General features: G+C 37.5%; 1 protein-coding gene across 1 annotated transcript; it reads right to left on the bottom strand.

Annotated features, from left to right (window-relative positions):
* Window positions 1-689: 689 nt before the first annotated feature.
* Window positions 690-8,383, bottom strand: notum2 (notum pectinacetylesterase 2). The gene is made up of 12 exons (XM_081380234.1): window positions 8,300-8,383; window positions 7,782-8,116; window positions 7,512-7,564; window positions 6,920-7,015; window positions 6,779-6,839; window positions 6,604-6,680; window positions 6,431-6,530; window positions 5,507-5,695; window positions 3,565-3,665; window positions 3,313-3,460; window positions 3,058-3,105; window positions 690-1,849 (listed from the first exon to the last, which is right to left on the bottom strand). Exons 2-12 carry the CDS (start codon window positions 8,093-8,095, stop codon window positions 1,549-1,551), a joined length of 1,488 nt encoding a protein of 495 aa, XP_081236360.1. The 5' UTR covers window positions 8,096-8,116; window positions 8,300-8,383; the 3' UTR covers window positions 690-1,548.
* Between the last annotated feature and the right edge of the window lie 10,184 nt (window positions 8,384-18,567).

Raw genomic sequence — 18,567 nt, 5'->3', positions numbered from 1 at the left:
TTGATTACACATTTTTACAACTAGGAAATCATTCTGAGGTTTTTTTACTAGAATTGCTGAGACCACATTTCAAACGGATCAGTTCAATCTCAGTGTTTTGCAATGTAAATTGGCTGTTAACTGTGATATTCCCCTTCAATTTTCCTTTTCCTTTTCCTTTTTGTCAAAGAGGAGATTTTAAGGTGTGGAATTCACATTATAGGTCAGTCAGACCTGTAAAGTTGGAAAACATCCAACTAAACTACAGTATACCCATGACAGAAAACCTACATGTTTACATAAAAAAATAATGGTAACACTTTACAATAAGGTTCATTAGTTAACATTAATGTATTTACTAACATGAACTATCAATGAGCAATACATTTGTTACAGTATTTATTAATCGTTGTTCATTTTAGTTAATAAAAATGCAGCCGTTCATTGTTTGTTCATGTTAGTTCACAGTGCATTAACTAATGTTAACAATACCCGTATTAGTAAATGTTGAAATTAATATTAACTAAGATGAATAAATGCTGATGAAGTAATTGGTCATTCTTAGTTCATGTTAACTAAGGTAGTTAACTAATGATCCTTATTGTAAAGTACAAAATAAAATAATTTAATATGATTAAAAAAAAAACATCACTTGATTTATAAGCTGTTTTCCTCATGGGGACCAAAAAATAGGACATCTTGTTCATTTTCCATTCGTCTTTTATTAGTGTTCAAGATAATTTAAACAAACTATAAATGTCAAAAGAACTTGATGGATATTACAGATCATGACAATAGGCAAGAAGTGTAATTATGCGAGATACTTATATGATTGAATGAATGAGGAAGGCTTTTGTATTTGAGGAAGGTTGTCAATATCTAATTGCACACTTATACATATATAAGGCAAAAATAAACAGATAGCACATTTATCCATTCACATCAATGTCTTTCATTTTATGACTCTCGCCTACAAAATAGACTACAACGTCTTAAAACAGCATGCACTTGAAATAATGAAGATACGAGATAACGTAGAGTAAGTATTGTGGCAGGATGTTTGGAAAATGTGGTTTACTGCAATGTTCTGATGTTTTTTTTGTTCAAATACATGCAGTTATTAGACTGCTCGCTGGTTTTCTCCAAAACGTGATGCAAAGATCCTACTAAATCCATGTTGATTCGCAACTTGTACATTCTTCAGATTTAATAACTCTTTTTGATTCTGTTTGTACAGTATGATGCTGTCAGACAGTTTTAGTTAAAACACTGAACTCAGACACTAGTTCTCTTAACTGAAGTGATGAATTCGATTATTTAGCAGTTGTGATAACCATTGATTAACTGTGTCTAGAGGCGCTCAGGGAGAACCCTGAAATCCGAAATCATTCCTGTTGATAGAACATGGTTTTAAAGGCAGACTGTCGGTACTGAAATCCAGTGACATGTTCACTAGACAAACCCAGGTCCTTCTCTGGAAGTGGCCAGAGAGGAAGCCACTGAACAATCTCGAATTTATGGATGAGGTGAACCGTGTCGATAAGAACACCACCACTTGCTAATGCTAATTTAGCCACCATTGCTGACCATGCTGGCTGAAATATCCCCGCTCGCATCCAAGCCTAGCTTTTGCAGGTCCAGGCCCATACTGGCCAGCACCTGGAGCAGAGTCATCTCCTGTTGTGTGGCCTGGTCAATCAGGGGTGGACAAGTTGGATTGCACTGTGGCCATTGACAGTTATCGATGAGATGAAAGGGACAGCCCTTCAGAGCGGTTTTGCTGTTCTTATTGGCCTCCTGAAGACTTTTGTCCCAGCACTGCAGAGCACGGGAAAGGGACGTCCCCTTCACCTGGATATCCATCCAATTACTGAAAGAGAAAAAATCCGAACGGAAAAATTGTGTTTTTCTTAACAGTGTGAACAGCACAGACCACGTAGAATCTGATCTTTTCCTAGATAAAGGTCTGTTTTGTATACGACTTCAGTCTGAACAGTCATATCAGAATCAGTGAGACTTTTACATCACTCTAGATAGTCACAATTCTGCCGCAAAACATTTTACATATACAAATTACGTGATTTTGTAATGTGTTCAGAAGCCTTCCATGGTTATATAACTTTCATTTAAAAATAATAGCTGTCAGGTTCAAATAATAATTAATGTGTTCATCAGGAGTTGATTAGATATGCAATGCTGCAATGTTGAAAAACAAGCAGTGGACTTATTTAGAAAGGAAAATTTAAAAGACAAAAAAAAAGTAGTGGGGAGAATCAATGAATTATGAATATCTGACTGCCATTGTGAGAATAACATGTAATCATGTAATCAATAAAAACGAGACTGTAGTCTGAATACGAGTATTTTAAAACGTAATATAATCTAATGAGGTACTTAATTTTTGGAATCTGATCACTGAACATTTTTGTCTTAATTGGGTTACATAATGTTAACCAGCATTGTTTTAGCAAACTGCAATATAGGGCTGAAATGGAACGCTTTTCACAATCCAATCAATTCCCAATAAATAAAAAATACAGTCCTGCCCTACATTTCCAAATGAATAATGCTGTTTAATTAGGAAATAAATCACATTATAGAAGTAAAACTATGTGTTTAGCACTATGTCAAGTGCTTAAGTGTGGAAAGAGTGCACTCCCAATGCCATTTCTAGTGTACCAGTATAGTGTGCTATATAATTAATATTAATATTAATTATATATTAACTATTATATTAATAATAATCTATGCATTTTAAGTCATCCTGCGGCCCCCTTGGAAGCTTGCTAATGCCCCTTTGAGTGCACTTTAGACGAAAGTTTTAACTAATTGGCAATTTAATGTCCCCTCAGTCTAACCAGTCTCTTTATAAGCAGCTTGAGTTTCACGGTTCACCTCACAAATCATCTGTCCCACTGCTCTCTCAGCTGAGCTCATAGACAGAGCCATTAATTAAGTGTGAAACCATGAGGTGGCATTTTGGTGACACCTAGAATGCATCATGATGGACGAGTGTTCAAATGCAGGCTGTGAGCTCACCCATGAGGAGTGTGTCTCAGGGTGCCTGCGTGTCCTTACCTTTTGGTTATCAAAGTGTGGGAAAGGCATGAGGGGGCGAACACGGCCCTAAAACAACATACAGAAAGACATTTTAGCACACACAAGATATACAACCTTGAGCAAAACACAGATTCATCATGTTTGCTTCCTAATATGAATAGTAATTATCATTGTTAATCAAATTTTACACTGTACATTACTATTGATGACATGATTTTGATGTGATTATTCAGCTATTAGTAACTTAATACATCATGAAAGTAATGTACTCACGTAACATCTTTGAAAGAGTTTTTTAGCTCTTTTCCCAGGTTCTGCATGTAGGTCCACTGCTGCTCTGAGAGTGACTGGCCACCCATGTAAATGTTCTCCACTCGTAGCTGTTCCTCGTCGAACAACCACTGAACAACAAACAGCGGAGCTACAAAGGGACACATCCTTATTTTAAAACAAGTCATTCTTATTAGCATTACCCACTTCTGTGAGAATGTTTTCATTCATATCGCACAGACAGCACACCCTCACCGGTTATGTAGGAGTGCAGTTTGTGTCCAAAAAAGCATTGCCAATCCTCGCCTCTTTTATACTGTTGCTTGCACTTTTCTGGAACAACACCACTCCAAAAACTAACAGAGATATTAAATCATCAGAAAATAACAATATGTGGATGAGTTATGCACTGAAGTTTAATTCAAATGCCTAATCCTATGAGAAACAGTATAGTTGCACAGCATGAGCAACAAATTAGTACACTTACAATTTTTTTTTTTTTTTTTTTGTATCTGCAGGTAATATAATATTACAGTTTTTCTCAATCGCTTTGGCTCAGTTCTCAAATGAGACTTTTTTCCCCCCTCAAAAGTTCATATCTCTCAACAATTAGCTTCCTGTTCAGGTCAGATTTGAATTTCTTGTGGCACATGTGTGCAAAACAACAAGTACAAGTGTCTACAATTTGCACAGTGACTAAGTGCACATGGCTTATTGATCAAAACTTATGAGTGAAATTGTCAAACTCTTCACAACTTCTAAACATTCTTTCATCATGTGAGCCATCGCATGCAAAATTATCCATTCTGTGTTCAAAATCTGCCAGACATGATATATTCCATAAATATTTATGACAAAGAATGTTTATAATGTTTGCTAAAGATTGTTTTTTGTACTTAAATAAGAATATATATATATATATATATATATATATATATATATATATATATGTGTGTGTGTGTGTGTGTGTGTGTGTGTGTGTGTGTGTGTGTGAGTGTGTGTATGGAGTTTGCTGACAGCACAATCACCACCATTTTTAAACAGTGAAGAACATCACAACTCTGAGCAGCAGCAGCTACATCAGTACTGTATAAATACAATTGTAGTTTTACAGTAATTCTTTTTGTAGAAATGTGTTACATGTAAACTGAATATTCTTGTCATTGAAGAGCAATGGGAAGATATGAATGAATATATATGTATGTGTTAGAGAAAGACATAAAAGAGTGCGTAAAAATAAACAAGGAACCGAGAATTTTCAGCTTACATGTAACACATTTCTGCAAAAATAAATGTACTGTAAATACAAATGTTCATTTTCTTTTTGTGTACTACAGTATTGACTTTTCCCAGTCAGTTTTTACCTACTGTCTGTATCTGTATTTAAAATGCTCAGTGTGATACACAGACAAAACAAAGCAGTTAGTGTTTTCGTGGTTTCAAGCTCCATTTCCATGGTGATAAAACATCTAAAGATTTTGACCCAGTGTTTTGGGTGAGTTACTACGTTTTGCAGACATGAAATAGAGTTGTGATGTTCCAGTAAACAGCTGTGACAATTGCACTTACAGTTTAGAGAATGTTAAGACTGACTCGAAAAATGTGCCAAAGCAATTGAGAAAAACTGTAATGAAATAAAAGCTCACTTAAGTGTACATGACTATGTTTTTAACACACTTAAGTACACTTTGTAAAGTTTTACATTGACAATAAAGGCTTATAAGTACATTCAGCAGTGCACCATATTTCAAAGACAATAGAAGGTAACACACTTTACAGTGTCCTTGTTACACATTTTAGTTACTGTAGTAATAACTATAAATTATGCATAATTACATGCAACTAACCCTAAACCAACCAACCATAGTAGTAAATTAATATTACTCAGTACTTAAATGTATAATTACACTGTAACACAGACACTTTAAAATAAAGTGTAACCCAATCGAATTAAAAAAAATTACACATAAAGTTTTACTTAAGTCCTACATAAGTGGGTCAAAAAAGCACTCGTTCAACTACATATTCAACTAACTGCATTTAATATAAATTATAATTATAAAAGTATAATACATTTGAATTTAATTGTAAATAACATGGAATTAAGTGTCTTAAATCATTATTCAGTTCACTCTTAAGTATTTGTGTAATAAATTAAAATGTTACCAAAACCCCATAGCTTGAGTGTATACTTTACCGAAGTCCTTTTTTTATGGCATCTACAGGGGTGCAGGAAGCACTGTCTGGACAGTCAGGAACTTTCTGCTGTTTGCTTTCCAGAAACCAGCCTGAGTCGACAAGGCCGCGCACCTGAGCATCTGCACCCAGCTGCTCCAGAAGACTGGACACCTTATCAATGTTCAGCAGCACACCTGTTCCACCGGCACTGCAGGACAGAATAAGGACCTTTCAATCCCAAAATATTACCTCAGCCCCCAAAATCTAGTTTGTCAAACCAATGAACTCCAAATATCGCTTTGAATATGAAATGACTTTGGGAAAACCAACAAAGCATGTTGCTAACCTTGGAAGAATCCTGCATGGCAGGACACATATATAGATATTATGTCATTGTCTATAGCATTACAGGCCGCAGTTAAAAATTTAATGGTAGACAACAGGATGTGCTGAAAATAGTGCTTCGGTCAGTGTATGGAGGTGGTCTTCTGGTAAAACTCAAGGGGTGGTCCATGGACGGGAATAGGATTTCATGGTAATCCAGATGGCTCTGTTTCAATTGTTCATAGCATCTTGTTATTAGATCTCAAAATGAAGCAACAGGTGTAATGGTTGCTCGTGTTCTCTGTTTACAAGTTAATTCAAATCCAATTATGGGAATTATAATAGTCATAGTTCTTTGTGGAAATAAACTACAGAACATCCACAAATATAATTGTCTGAGCAATAATAATAATAATAATAGTTAACCTCTAATCCCTTTTTCGAGGCCAGACAATGCAGAAAGCTTACTGTATTTGGGGATTAATACTATTTATGAATCTATCTTTTACTATAAATCATTTCCATGATTTGAGGAACATACAGATACAAATCAATGTCGTGAATGTCATGAACTTTATTTTCAAACAAGAGTTTGGTCACACAGCCAGTGAGATCTCACCTCGTTCCTGCCAACATCACAACTTTGGCTTGTTTCAGTCCTTTTGGGGCAAGATCTTTGATCACCTCCCGAATGATTTGAGATCCCATGAAAGCATATTCTGTGGCAGAATAAAGAAATAGGGCATCCTAATTTTGGTAACAAAAATGGTAATGGTCAGACCAAACATGTACCTGTTTCTTTTCCCTGTTTGGATTTCGATGCTGCTTTGTTACCACTCCACACATCACTTGAACAGTAGGGAACAAACCTAGTTACATAAGATACATCAGATAAGATACATAAGCCAGTCAGATGTTAATTATATAGCTGATATAAATCTCACTCTTGAATTTTTCAGAAACTTACACAATATTGGCATTATACCAGTGAGGATTTTCATCAGCTTGTGTTGATAGCAAACCACTTCCTGCAAATAATTGTTTTCATTAAGAATCACTGAAGTATGGCTTGCTAGCAGATGTGTGTATGGTTAATATCAGCCTATACCTTTGCGTGTCTGAGGCCAGTCAGTCGAGCTCATAAGTCGGGGGATAGCTTTGTATCTAGAATCGCAGGTCTCTTTGTTGTAGCAGCACCAGCCACCTAAATATGATTAATTTGAATTAACCTCACATTAACCATCCTTTGTGCAGATTCAAAAGCTTAGACAGTTTGAATATTGGCACAAATTTGTAATATTTAACTTGTGATTCCTCCCTTCTGGTAAAAACAACAACTTGCGGTAGAGAGGATACAGTTTTCTTTTAACAAAAACAGTCCAATGAATTCACGTCAGCATGTTAGAACAGTTACGGCTTATTATTGTAACAATTACATGTTTAGTAAGTTTATTAGTCTCTCCGCCGCTATTTAAAGTCACTTCCTCTTGTTGAGAGACGTTGCATTATTTATGTGCTCTTATGCACAGTGAAACTATATATCTTCTCGACATACTGGTGAACCAGCTTGATGTGACGTGCTCCGAAAAAGCAAGAAAAATGAGGTCTAAGAAGATGACCAGCAGTCAAAATAACGCAGAGCACCGCATTTAAGTCCGCTGACCTCTCTCGACAAAATTAACTTTGTTTAAAATACTCACCTTCCAAAAATATCAGCCATCTCTTACTTCCTTTGAACTCCTTTAGGTAAAACCTGTGGGACACAAATAAATATAGATGAGGACCCATATGAGGACCATATGAGGACATTTTCAAACCGGTCATAGGAACGATATTGAATGTGACATCACCACACTGCTACAATTTTGTAGCTAATGGTCTTACAGTTCATTAACTTGACACATACAGTTTAATACAGTACAAAAGTTCATTAAATGGCTAGCAGTGAGGATATCATTGCTGTGTCTTACCCAGCGGCAGTACCGTCGTTGCATGTCACTAATGTGTTTTTAAGAAAGTACAGCTTCATTTCATCAACGGGCTTGTTGACAGATGCGCTTTGTTGGGTGGTGCCGCGACCTCCGGGATTTGTTTCTTTACTGGAATCGGCAGCACCTGCCAGCCCAGGGTTTGGGTCATCTTCAGGACCATGCTGGGTTGCCTCTACAGCTTGGGTGTTAGGCTTCTTTGCAGGTTTTCCACCCGGCTTAACATTGCGATTGTTGTTCTGGCAAGAAATGAGTCCCAGCAGAAGCAGGAACATAACACGACACAGAATATTCATATCAAATCCGACAGGACCTCCCTAAAAAAGGCCAAACAGAACAGTCCGCATGAAATGATTTGTAGCAACATCTTAATTTTGATCATAAAGGGCCCATGCTTTGAAAAGACACTGCTTTTAATTCATTTAATGACTTAATCTGACACCACTAATGAAATTACAAGTGCTCAACCTTATGGCCACAGTCTTAAAATGAACACTCACCCCTTTAAGCAACTGGTCCCGGTCCCCAAAAATCCTCAGGCGCTGCGGGAAATGTGGTTTTTGAATTGATGCTGTGCTGGCGTCCTGAACAGATCATTGTCTTTGGTTGTGGTCTGTGCTAGATTTTATAGTGCCACCATATGGGCAGCATTTCTCAACATCCCCTTTGAGCTGGTGCCAGCTCTGGGCTGCAACCAATGACACACCAAACCTGGACGTCTAATGGCGAGGAGAAAAGATAACATGCGCTCTCCCAACCATATTTCAAAGACTTCCCCTCCCCACCTAACTTAGTCTCACAACAAGCCCTCCCGCCCTCCCCTCGACTTTGATTTAAACACCTACATGGTTGAAATACCTGCATAACCCAGCAGCTACATGGCATGTGGCTCTAGGTCATTGGAGCAGACCTCTCCCAAGCTCACTCTAATATGGAGAAACTCTTCACTCACTCCTAATAATCCTTTGAGTGTCTCTTCTGAAAATGCGAACTCTTAAATTAAAGAAAGAGATAGTAAAATGGCAGTGAATTGTGCACAGATTTACATAGTATCTGCTGATTTTAATGCTATAGGGTTAAATTGTGACCTTCACATAAAGCTGCCGCTGAGACTGATGCTGTCATTATCCACTCTGCTTATCTATCATGGTGAAATTTATATGTAAATGAATGATGTCATGGAAAGTTTGTTACATCTTCGCCATGGGAAAACTTTTTATCTTTGCATCTGACCAACTAAAGCTTCCATCTAAATGCAAGCACTGTCCCTTGAAAAAGGTCTCTTTATTAGACTTTGACATGAGAATTTTCTACAAATATTGTGGTAATCAATTGTCAATCCAGTTTTATCCAGAAATCGCTGGGTATAACTTAAAAAAAGATTGGTATACTCAACAAGAATCAATAAAAGGTAAAAGGAATATTATTTCAATCATATAAATGTAGCTACAATAAAACCAACAACAAAATCCTACTAATATATAAAAAATCCAACTTACGTTTTGTATGACAAATTAAATTTTTTAAAGTTTATTCAACTATTTAACATGAAAAAAGTTGAGAAAAGTTGAGATAACTCAAACATGTAAGTTGAGCTAACTCAAAAATGTCCTGCAGCTGGTTGCCTTAAACTTTTAAGTTTTCTCAACTTTTTTTTTTTACAGTGTATCTATTCTACACTGTAAAAAATGATGACAACAAATGTTTTTACATTGCTTTACCTCATCAAAATAAGTTAAGCAGTTTTCAACTTTTTAAAATAAGTTATACAAGATTCAACCCATTTTTAAAGTCAGTTTAATGTAATTTAAGTTGAAATGACTTAAACATCCAAGTTGATTGTACTTAAAAATAAGGAAGCAACTTTTTTTACAGCGAAGACAATGGAAAAAGTTATTTAGAAACCAACCAACAATATAATATAATATAATATAATATAATATAATATAATATAATATAATATAATATAATATAATATAATATAATATAATATAATATAATATAATATAATTAATATAATATAATAAAAGATTATGATTGCTTAACCTGGACTTCTCGTATAGGCACAGTTTAAGACTCAAGATGTTTTACCTTTCATTGTGTTGTAAGACCTGAAGTCTTTAAAGTGTTGCCAGAAACGCTTCAGATATGTGAAAATATTTTGACAAAAATGTCTAAACAGCTAATCAAATGACATTTCTGAATTTGATCTACTGAGCTTAAAACATTCTTCATTCTTTCTGTATTTAGAAGCACGCACAGTGCTCCTGTCTTCCCAAAATTCACTGCAACAATCTGCGAAGCAGACCTCAAAATGCAGAAAAACAGAGAAAAAAAAGGTGTAAATCCTTCACCTGCTTTTTCCAATACAAGCCAGAATGTTTTGAAAAAATCTTTTAGATGGCATTGCTTTGTCTTTGATATCTGCTTCAATAGATTTTTGCAGAAGCTGGCTAGATGCTACAGATAGTTAGGCTTTGTCTGTGGGTCTGAACCCGAAGCAACTCTGTGACTTTTGACCAGAAATGACACAAAGACGAACAGATGACCATAATGTCTGATTTTCGTTCAAATGGAAACCAATTCCATGTCATAATCAAGTGACCAAGCCATTGGCCAGCAAAGACCTAGCGCTCGGTTTGTTTGGAATGTACAGCCAAGGTCAGTTCCTGACATTAAGCACTTGAGTGGTCCGAGCACTTTGTCTGTGTCCGTGTGTGTGTCAACACTGCATTTGAAGGCAGGCGAGAGCATTTCTCAGCTGACAGGCATCAAAGCATGCCGCGCCTCCGAGAACTGTATAGATCTGATTTTCAGAGCAGAGTAATGTGTAAAGGTCGTGATCCAAAGGGATCACATCATCTAAACACCTAAGCTGAATGCTTGCGATTTGCACACCAGGCAGTTGTTCGGCTTGTTCAGTGCAAGATCCAAGTTCATCTAGAGCTGTAGGTTGAATTGAACCATGGGATGTATGGGATCATTTGAAAATCAGAGATAGTTTTGACTGTCAGCAGTGCTCAAGTGCATTTTATGAGAGAGAAATATATATGCAAAGGTGCAGGTGACTTGCACGCTCACAGTGTAAGACCCAAGAGGAGTGATGATTTTTGCTGAGAACAGTTCGGTGATTATGGCTGTTTGTCATCAGCACTGACATCTCAGGCTTTGCTGGATTGGTGCAAAGTGTGAGACGCCCACTAAAGTGCTGAAGCAGGCGTTATGGTAGATGACATGTTAACCTTCTGTAAGCAGTCAATGGGATTGATGGCCTTGGCAGGCTCCATGATGTAATAGCCATAGAAAACAAGTGGCATGATTTTCATTTTGAGATTGCACAGCAAGAGTGCAACTCAAAAGTCACTTTTATCATGCAAGAGCTTCATCACATCATTCCACACCCAACTGAGGTGTATAAGAACGTTGCAGGTGTGTAGTATTACATGGCTGAACATACTACACCTGTTGTGTTGCATTGTTCTTTGAGCTATGATGCACTAACCACTGTGAAAACAATTTACTTGTGTGTTGCTGTACAATTAAGCAATAAACTTTTTTTCATACAATGTGTGATGACACAATGTTTGACCTTGCTATATATCATTAATCTAGTTGCTCAGTACATATTTTAAAATATTTTGGGTAACACTTTATTTTAAGGTGACGTAGTCACAAGATACTACGTGTACTTACTGTAGTAATAACACTAATTTATGAATAATAACCATAAACCAAACCTAACTCTATAGTAAGTACATGCAGTTCAATAGTATTTTTCAGTACTTATTTGAGTTTGTACAATGTAACTACGTCATCTTAAAATAAAGTGTAGCCATATTTTTGTGTACATTTTTAACTCTACACTGTACACTTTGATTTATACAGTATAACCCTGGCATTAAATTAGAAAAAATAATTAACATATCTCTCTCTTCTAACATAAATTAGTGTTAGCCTACAGTAATCCATCTATCTTCATCTAGTTTTTAGAAAGTCATTTTATGCAGCACTTTGCATTTTCTTTTGCTGCAGGAGCAAATCGGAACGCAAAAAGTAATTGCTGTGGTCTCCCATGTACTGCAACTGTAAATGGTGACTTCATGTTATGTCGGAGTAAGCGTAATTATGAAATTTTCTTAAAACGCAATCAAAAGTTTGCCTTTTTATTGTTTACTTCCACGTTTCAAACCTGAAAGTGCGAAAAGGGTTTATTTACTCAAGCGTTCCAATTAAGCAGTAACTGAGATGGTCTTATTATGGGAAATACCAACCTCCACGGCTCTAACATTGGAGAAAGCTTAACGTTCACCTTGGACGTCATTGAATTGCTTTATGATGAACAGATTGAATTTAGGCTTTTATTCACATATAAACATTCATCAACTCAGACATCAGTTGTGGTAAACAGAAGCAGCACGTTTGAGCTTCGGCAAGAACCAATGAGGTTCATTCTTGTGTTACGCAGCACGTTTGAGCTTCAGCAAGAACCAATGAGGTTCATTCTCATGTTACGCAGCACGTTTGAGCTTCGGCAAGAACCAATGAGGTTCATTCTCATGTTACGCAGCACGTTTGAGCTTCGGCAAGAACCAATGAGGTTCATTCTTGTGTTACGCAGCACGTTTGAGCTTCAGCAAGAACCAATGAGGTTCATTCTCATGTTACGCAGCACGTTTGAGCTTCAGCAAGAACCAATGAGGTTCATTCTCATGTTACGCAGCACGTTTGAGCTTCCGCAAGAACCAATGAGGTTCATTCTTGTGTTACGCAGCACGTTTGAGCTTCCGCAAGAACCAATGAGGTTCATTCTCGTGTGTTACGCAGGACGTTTGAGCTTCGGCAAGAACCAATGAGGTTCATTCTCATGTTACGCAGCACGTTTGAGCTTCGGCAAGAACCAATGAGGTTCATTCTCGTGTGTTACGCAGCACGTTTTAGCTTCGGCAAGAACCAATGAGGTTCATTCTCGTGTGTTACACAGCACGTTTGAGCTTCCGCAAGAACCAATGAGGTTCATTCTCATGTTACACAGCACGTTTGAGCTTCGGCAAGAACCAATGAGGTTCATTCTCGTGTGTTACGCAGCACGTTTTAGCTTCGGCAAGAACCAATGAGGTTCATTCTCATGTTACGCAGCACGTTTGAGCTTCCTCAAGAACCAATGAGGTTCATTCTCGTGTGTTACGCAGCACGTTTGAGCTTCGGCAAGAACCAATGAGGTTCATTCTCATGTTACACAGCACGTTTGAGCTTCCGCAAGAACCAATGAGGTTCATTCTCATGTTACGCAGCACGTTTGAGCTTCCGCAAGAACCAATGAGGTTCATTCTCATGTTACGCAGCACGTTTGAGCTTCCGCAAGAACCAATGAGGTTCATTCTCATGTTACGCAGCACGTTTTAGCTTCGGCAAGAACCAATGAGGTTCATTCTCGTGTGTTACGCAGCACGTTTTAGCTTCGGCAAGAACCAATGAGGTTCATTCTCGTGTGTTACACAGCACGTTTGAGCTTCCGCAAGAACCAATGAGGTTCATTCTCATGTTACACAGCACGTTTGAGCTTCGGCAAGAACCAATGAGGTTCATTCTCGTGTGTTACGCAGCACGTTTTAGCTTCGGCAAGAACCAATGAGGTTCATTCTCATGTTACGCAGCACGTTTGAGCTTCCGCAAGAACCAATGAGGTTCATTCTCATGTTACGCAGCACGTTTGAGCTTCGGCAAGAACCAATGAGGTTCATTCTCGTGTGTTACGCAGCACGTTTGAGCTTCGGCAAGAACCAATGAGGTTCATTCTCATGTTACACAGCACGTTTGAGCTTCCGCAAGAACCAATGAGGTTCATTCTCGTGTGTTACGCAGCACGTTTGAGCTTCCGCAAGAACCAATGAGGTTCATTCTCATGTTACACAGCACGTTTGAGCTTCCGCAAGAACCAATGAGGTTCATTCTCATGTTACGCAGCACGTTTGAGCTTCCGCAAGAACCAATGAGGTTCATTCTCATGTTACGCAGCACGTTTGAGCTTCCGCAAGAACCAATGAGGTTCATTCTCGTGTGTTACGCAGCACGTTTTAGCTTCGGCAAGAACCAATGAGGTTCATTCTCGTGTGTTACACAGCACGTTTGAGCTTCCGCAAGAACCAATGAGGTTCATTCTCATGTTACGCAGCACGTTTGAGCTTCGGCAAGAACCAATGAGGTTCATTCTCGTGTGTTACGCAGCACGTTTTAGCTTCGGCAAGAACCAATGAGGTTCATTCTCATGTTACGCAGCACGTTTGAGCTTCGGCAAGAACCAATGAGGTTCATTCTCGTGTGTTACGCAGCACGTTTTAGCTTCGGCAAGAACCAATGAGGTTCATTCTCGTGTGTTACGCAGCACGTTTTAGCTTCGGCAAGAACCAATGAGGTTCATTCTCATGTTACACAGCACGTTTGAGCTTCGGCAAGAACCAATGAGGTTCATTCTCATGTTACGCAGCACGTTTGAGCTTCCGCAAGAACCAATGAGGTTCATTCTCATGTTACACAGCACGTTTGAGCTTCGGCAAGAACCAATGAGGTTCATTCTCATGTTACGCAGCACGTTTGAGCTTCGGCAAGAACCAATGAGGTTCATTCTCATGTTACGCAGCACGTTTGAGCTTCCGCAAGAACCAATGAGGTTCATTCTCATGTTACACAGCACGTTTGAGCTTCGGCAAGAACCAATGAGGTTCATTCTCATGTTACACAGCACGTTTGAGCTTCGGCAAGAACCAATGAGGTTCATTCTCATGTTATGCAGCACGTTTGAGCTTCCGCAAGAACCAATGAGGTTCATTCTCATGTTACACAGCACGTTTGAGCTTCGGCAAGAACCAATGAGGTTCATTCTCATGTTACGCAGCACGTTTGAGCTTCCGCAAGAACCAATGAGGTTCATTCTTGTGTTACGCAGCGCGTTTGAGCTTCAGCAAGAAACAATGAGGTTTGTTCTAGCATGTCAGGCAGGTTCGGTTGAGCTTCTGTTTATGTTCTCTGATTAAACTAAACCGCTTAATTCATATTGATTAGTTTTACAATCTCTTTATGAACTTTTCGAAACATCAAAGTGGTAGTTGCGTAGCTGTCAATGGAGGGACAGAAAGCTCTCAGATTTGATAAAAAAGATCTTCATTTGTGTTCCAAAGATTAACGAAAGTCTTACGTGTTTGGAACGACATGAGGGTGAGTAATTAATGACAGAATTTTTAATATTTGGGTGAACTATCCCTTAAATGACTGTTTGTCTATCCCAGTGTTTTTGGACTGTATATAAACATTGCTGCTTTACATGTCAGCTGGGAAAAAAATGTAGTATACTTTTTACAAGGGCAGTTGCCATTGAGTTTCCTAGGTTGAAGTGCTTTGTTCAAGAGTTTTACCCCCTACATCACTTTTTCTTTTGGGATCCGTCTGTAAGTGTATGTTAGAGTCCACTAGTTGGGTCATGTGGGGCCTTATCAAATGCTTGGGCAAATAGCTTGAAGAGCCAGCACAAACTCATGACAGTGCTGAGCAGCAGAATGGCCTTGAAGTCATGCTGGTGAAGCCACACTCCTGTCAAAGCCATTGATTAATGTTCCCTGGGGTCACGCCACCCTCTGGGACCTCACATAAGCTGCCCCATCTGATCCGAAATGCAGCCGTTGGAGGTGCCAACACAACTGTAGGCTCCTCAAACAATGTCATGACTTACAAAGACAAACATCTATACATTCATACGTATGCTCACCTGTTCTGCGCTAATGTTATTACACCCCAACTCATGCACTTATACTAATGGAGTGGTGGCCAAAATATACGCCACAGTTTGGTCATCAATTTTAATAGATAGAGATTTCTGTATAATATACTCATTAACCTGCAAGGTCTAAAAATAAGAATAATGGTTGTGGTAAAAACGTCATAAAGTTTTGGAATGGCATAAGGGTGAGTAAATAATAACAGCATTTTGTTTATGTGATAAACCAGAGAAATATAAGGAGGAAGAGACATTAGTTTAACAGCAGACTAGGGTTTACAGTACAAACATGATTAGACACACTTTCATCTTATGCATAAAAATACCTGACAAATCTATACAGGTATTTTGTATGAGCTAGAAAGGGTGTTCAACATTCAGGGATTTATTGGATGCTTCAGATGTTGCCAAGGAACAAAATGACGTGCATCCGAAAGTTTTCATGGTTTGTGTGGATTTATATTACCATTGTACTCAAAATTTACAGCAACAATTTTTCACAGATACAGGAGCCATAATGTTTTGAATTCTTTAAGCCTATTTTTGATGCCGATTTCCTCGCAATAAAAGTGGATTCCTCTGAGAAGTGAGTTTAGGCGAAACAGTTCTTTCTCAGACATACAGTTACACAGGATCCAAAACCCACATTATTATTAATGCATAATTATCAGTTAGTCTTTATGCATGATGTATATGTTTCCTGATGGATGTTTCCTCATAAACAAATTAAAGTATTTTAATTTTGACAAATTTAAAAACAAATTGTAAAGTATTTAAATACTTCATCTTGCGAGTAATCCTGCTCATTACAAATAAATATAAAAATAAATTTGAATCATTTTGAATCGTCAGGGTCCAAGCACTAATGGCTCATGTGCCTGCATTTTTCCAAATAGTATGTGTTTTTACTGCAAAGTCATCAAGTCTTGAACCTCCAATGATACTATAAGTTAGGTTTTAATAAAAGAGCTTACAAAATGTATGATACTTACAAAACAGACTGACTGAAAAAATATTCAGCCATCCAAACTGATGGAAAAAGACTCATCTGTCAGTATTATTGAGATAAATGGCTGATCATATAGAATTTACAGTTAGCATCAGCTGACCATCAGAAATTCATGACATTTGGCATGTTTCAATTTTGCCATGTCTTTTTGTCCATTACCACAATGTTTTGTGAAGTTTGGACATGATATAGGCCGATTTGTCACGGGCCACACCAACAAATATATCAGCCTATCGCCACAACAAACTAAATGAATCAAAATTATTTTGATAACTATTTGTCAGGAGTATCTTGAGATGGTGGATACCCAGTTTAGTATGAATTGGACAAACAGCCTAGGACGAGTTTAAAAAGTAGGGTTTTCAAAAAAAATTAGAATGACAGATTAATTGTATATATAAAATTTGCTTATTATAGCAGCACATTGTGGCAGATTCTTACAAAATTTGGTACACAGCCTCAGTTTGACACTATATACAAACATGTTTATTTCTGAATAGTCGGCACTGATTGGCTGCTGCAAACTGACTAGTTGCTGGCATCAATGTTTGTTGGTTTATCCGAGTAATACTTGAAAACCACAAAAGCAACACCCCAAATTTTCATTGGCTTTTATATTTGCATCACTTAGATGCTTAGAACTTCCTTAGATAATTGTAATCATAAGGGTCTCAAGATGGCATGTGCCAAATTTCATGCAGAAAAAGTTGTTTTTATTTGGCAGGAAATGACAGAGAGAAAAAAAGATGGAAATGAAAGTTTTTATGAGTATTTTGTTTATAGCCTTTATGGTTCCAAAGTTATGATTTAAAACATAGATAGTGGTGCACATTTGGGACCATCTTGCCAAATTCGGGGTCTCTATGATTCACGATCTCTGACTCTTATACACTTTTAGGGCAGAAAAATAGAAGAAGAAAAACAGATCAAACACAGTGCTTGCATGGAAACCTAATTATTATGTAGCTAACATCTGCCATGTTTGATGAAGTGATCATACATTTAAAAAAAGCCTCATCACACTACCAGATTGAGAAGTGAGTGAGATTAACTGAGTCGAACTGATAGACTGATGTTATATTTATGATGACAGACTGAAGTGGTAAAGACAGGATCTGCTTCTGTGGTAACTGTTGGCTCTGGCACTGTGGGACATTATTATAGGAGGCATTATGGTTAAGTATTTGGGGTGCTGACATAAAGGTTGATATGTTCCCAAGTAGGTTTAACCCATTGCAACTGAAAAGGTAACCTCAGATTGCTCAGAGGGGATTATCAGTAATAAGTGCAAATTGATTGCTTGTATGCTATATATCCTGTGCTTACATAAATACATTTATGGTCCATGACAAATAGGTACACCTGGAAGACAGGAGTTGGGATAAGAAAAAAATGCTTCCTTTTTTGGAGAAAAGTAAATAACATTGTTTACTTCTATTTTAACATCCTTTATTTTATGTTTTTTTTTTATTTTGTTTTTTATGCAAACACATCTGTGCATTGACTCAAAGTTTTGGTATTTCCTCTCTGTTCTCTAAAACAGTGAGATAGTTGTCGGTTTTATGGTTTACTGGTATTAACACCTGCAGCTTGACTGGACTCTCATCACTCATGCTTTTATGTTATAGTAATTTTGTCACACAATCCAGATGCCAAATACGCAGTTCAATACTTGTTGCTTTTTTTAAACATCTTACATCATACAACGAAGCTGTCAGCACTATTAATCTAAAACAGAAATAAACCCCTGACTGACTCAGGTGGGCTTTAAGAAGTGCAAATTCTGCTGTCGTCCAGAGAATAGAGGGGCAGACTAACAGTATATGTCAATTTTTTATTATTTTTTTAAATCTGCAGCAATGGGAAAAAATATTGTTTCCATTTATTTTTCCATATTATCCATAATAAAATTAAATATTGTGGTAGATTTTTCCTAAGCAAACCTGACTTAAGTTAAATGGGGCGTCTCCTCTTCGACACCTAAAAAAAAT

The sequence above is a fragment of the Scardinius erythrophthalmus genome (genome assembly GCF_964197995.2).
Source record: "Scardinius erythrophthalmus genome assembly, chromosome: 12".
NCBI lineage: Eukaryota > Metazoa > Chordata > Actinopteri > Cypriniformes > Leuciscidae > Scardinius > Scardinius erythrophthalmus.
This window is presented reverse-complemented; position numbering and strand designations above follow the sequence as displayed.

Excerpts from the sequence above, each read along its gene's own strand:
- notum2 (XM_081380234.1), bottom strand. The coding sequence starts at position 8,095 with ATGAATATTCTGTGTCGTGTTATGTTCCTGCTTCTGCTGGGACTCATT. Across the intron at positions 6,531-6,603 it reads CAAACAGGGAAAAGAAACAG|AATATGCTTTCATGGGATCT; the intron begins GTACATGTTTGG and ends ATTCTGCCACAG. Across the intron at positions 3,106-3,312 it reads AACTCTTTCAAAGATGTTAC|GGCCGTGTTCGCCCCCTCAT; the intron begins GTGAGTACATTA and ends ATGTTGTTTTAG.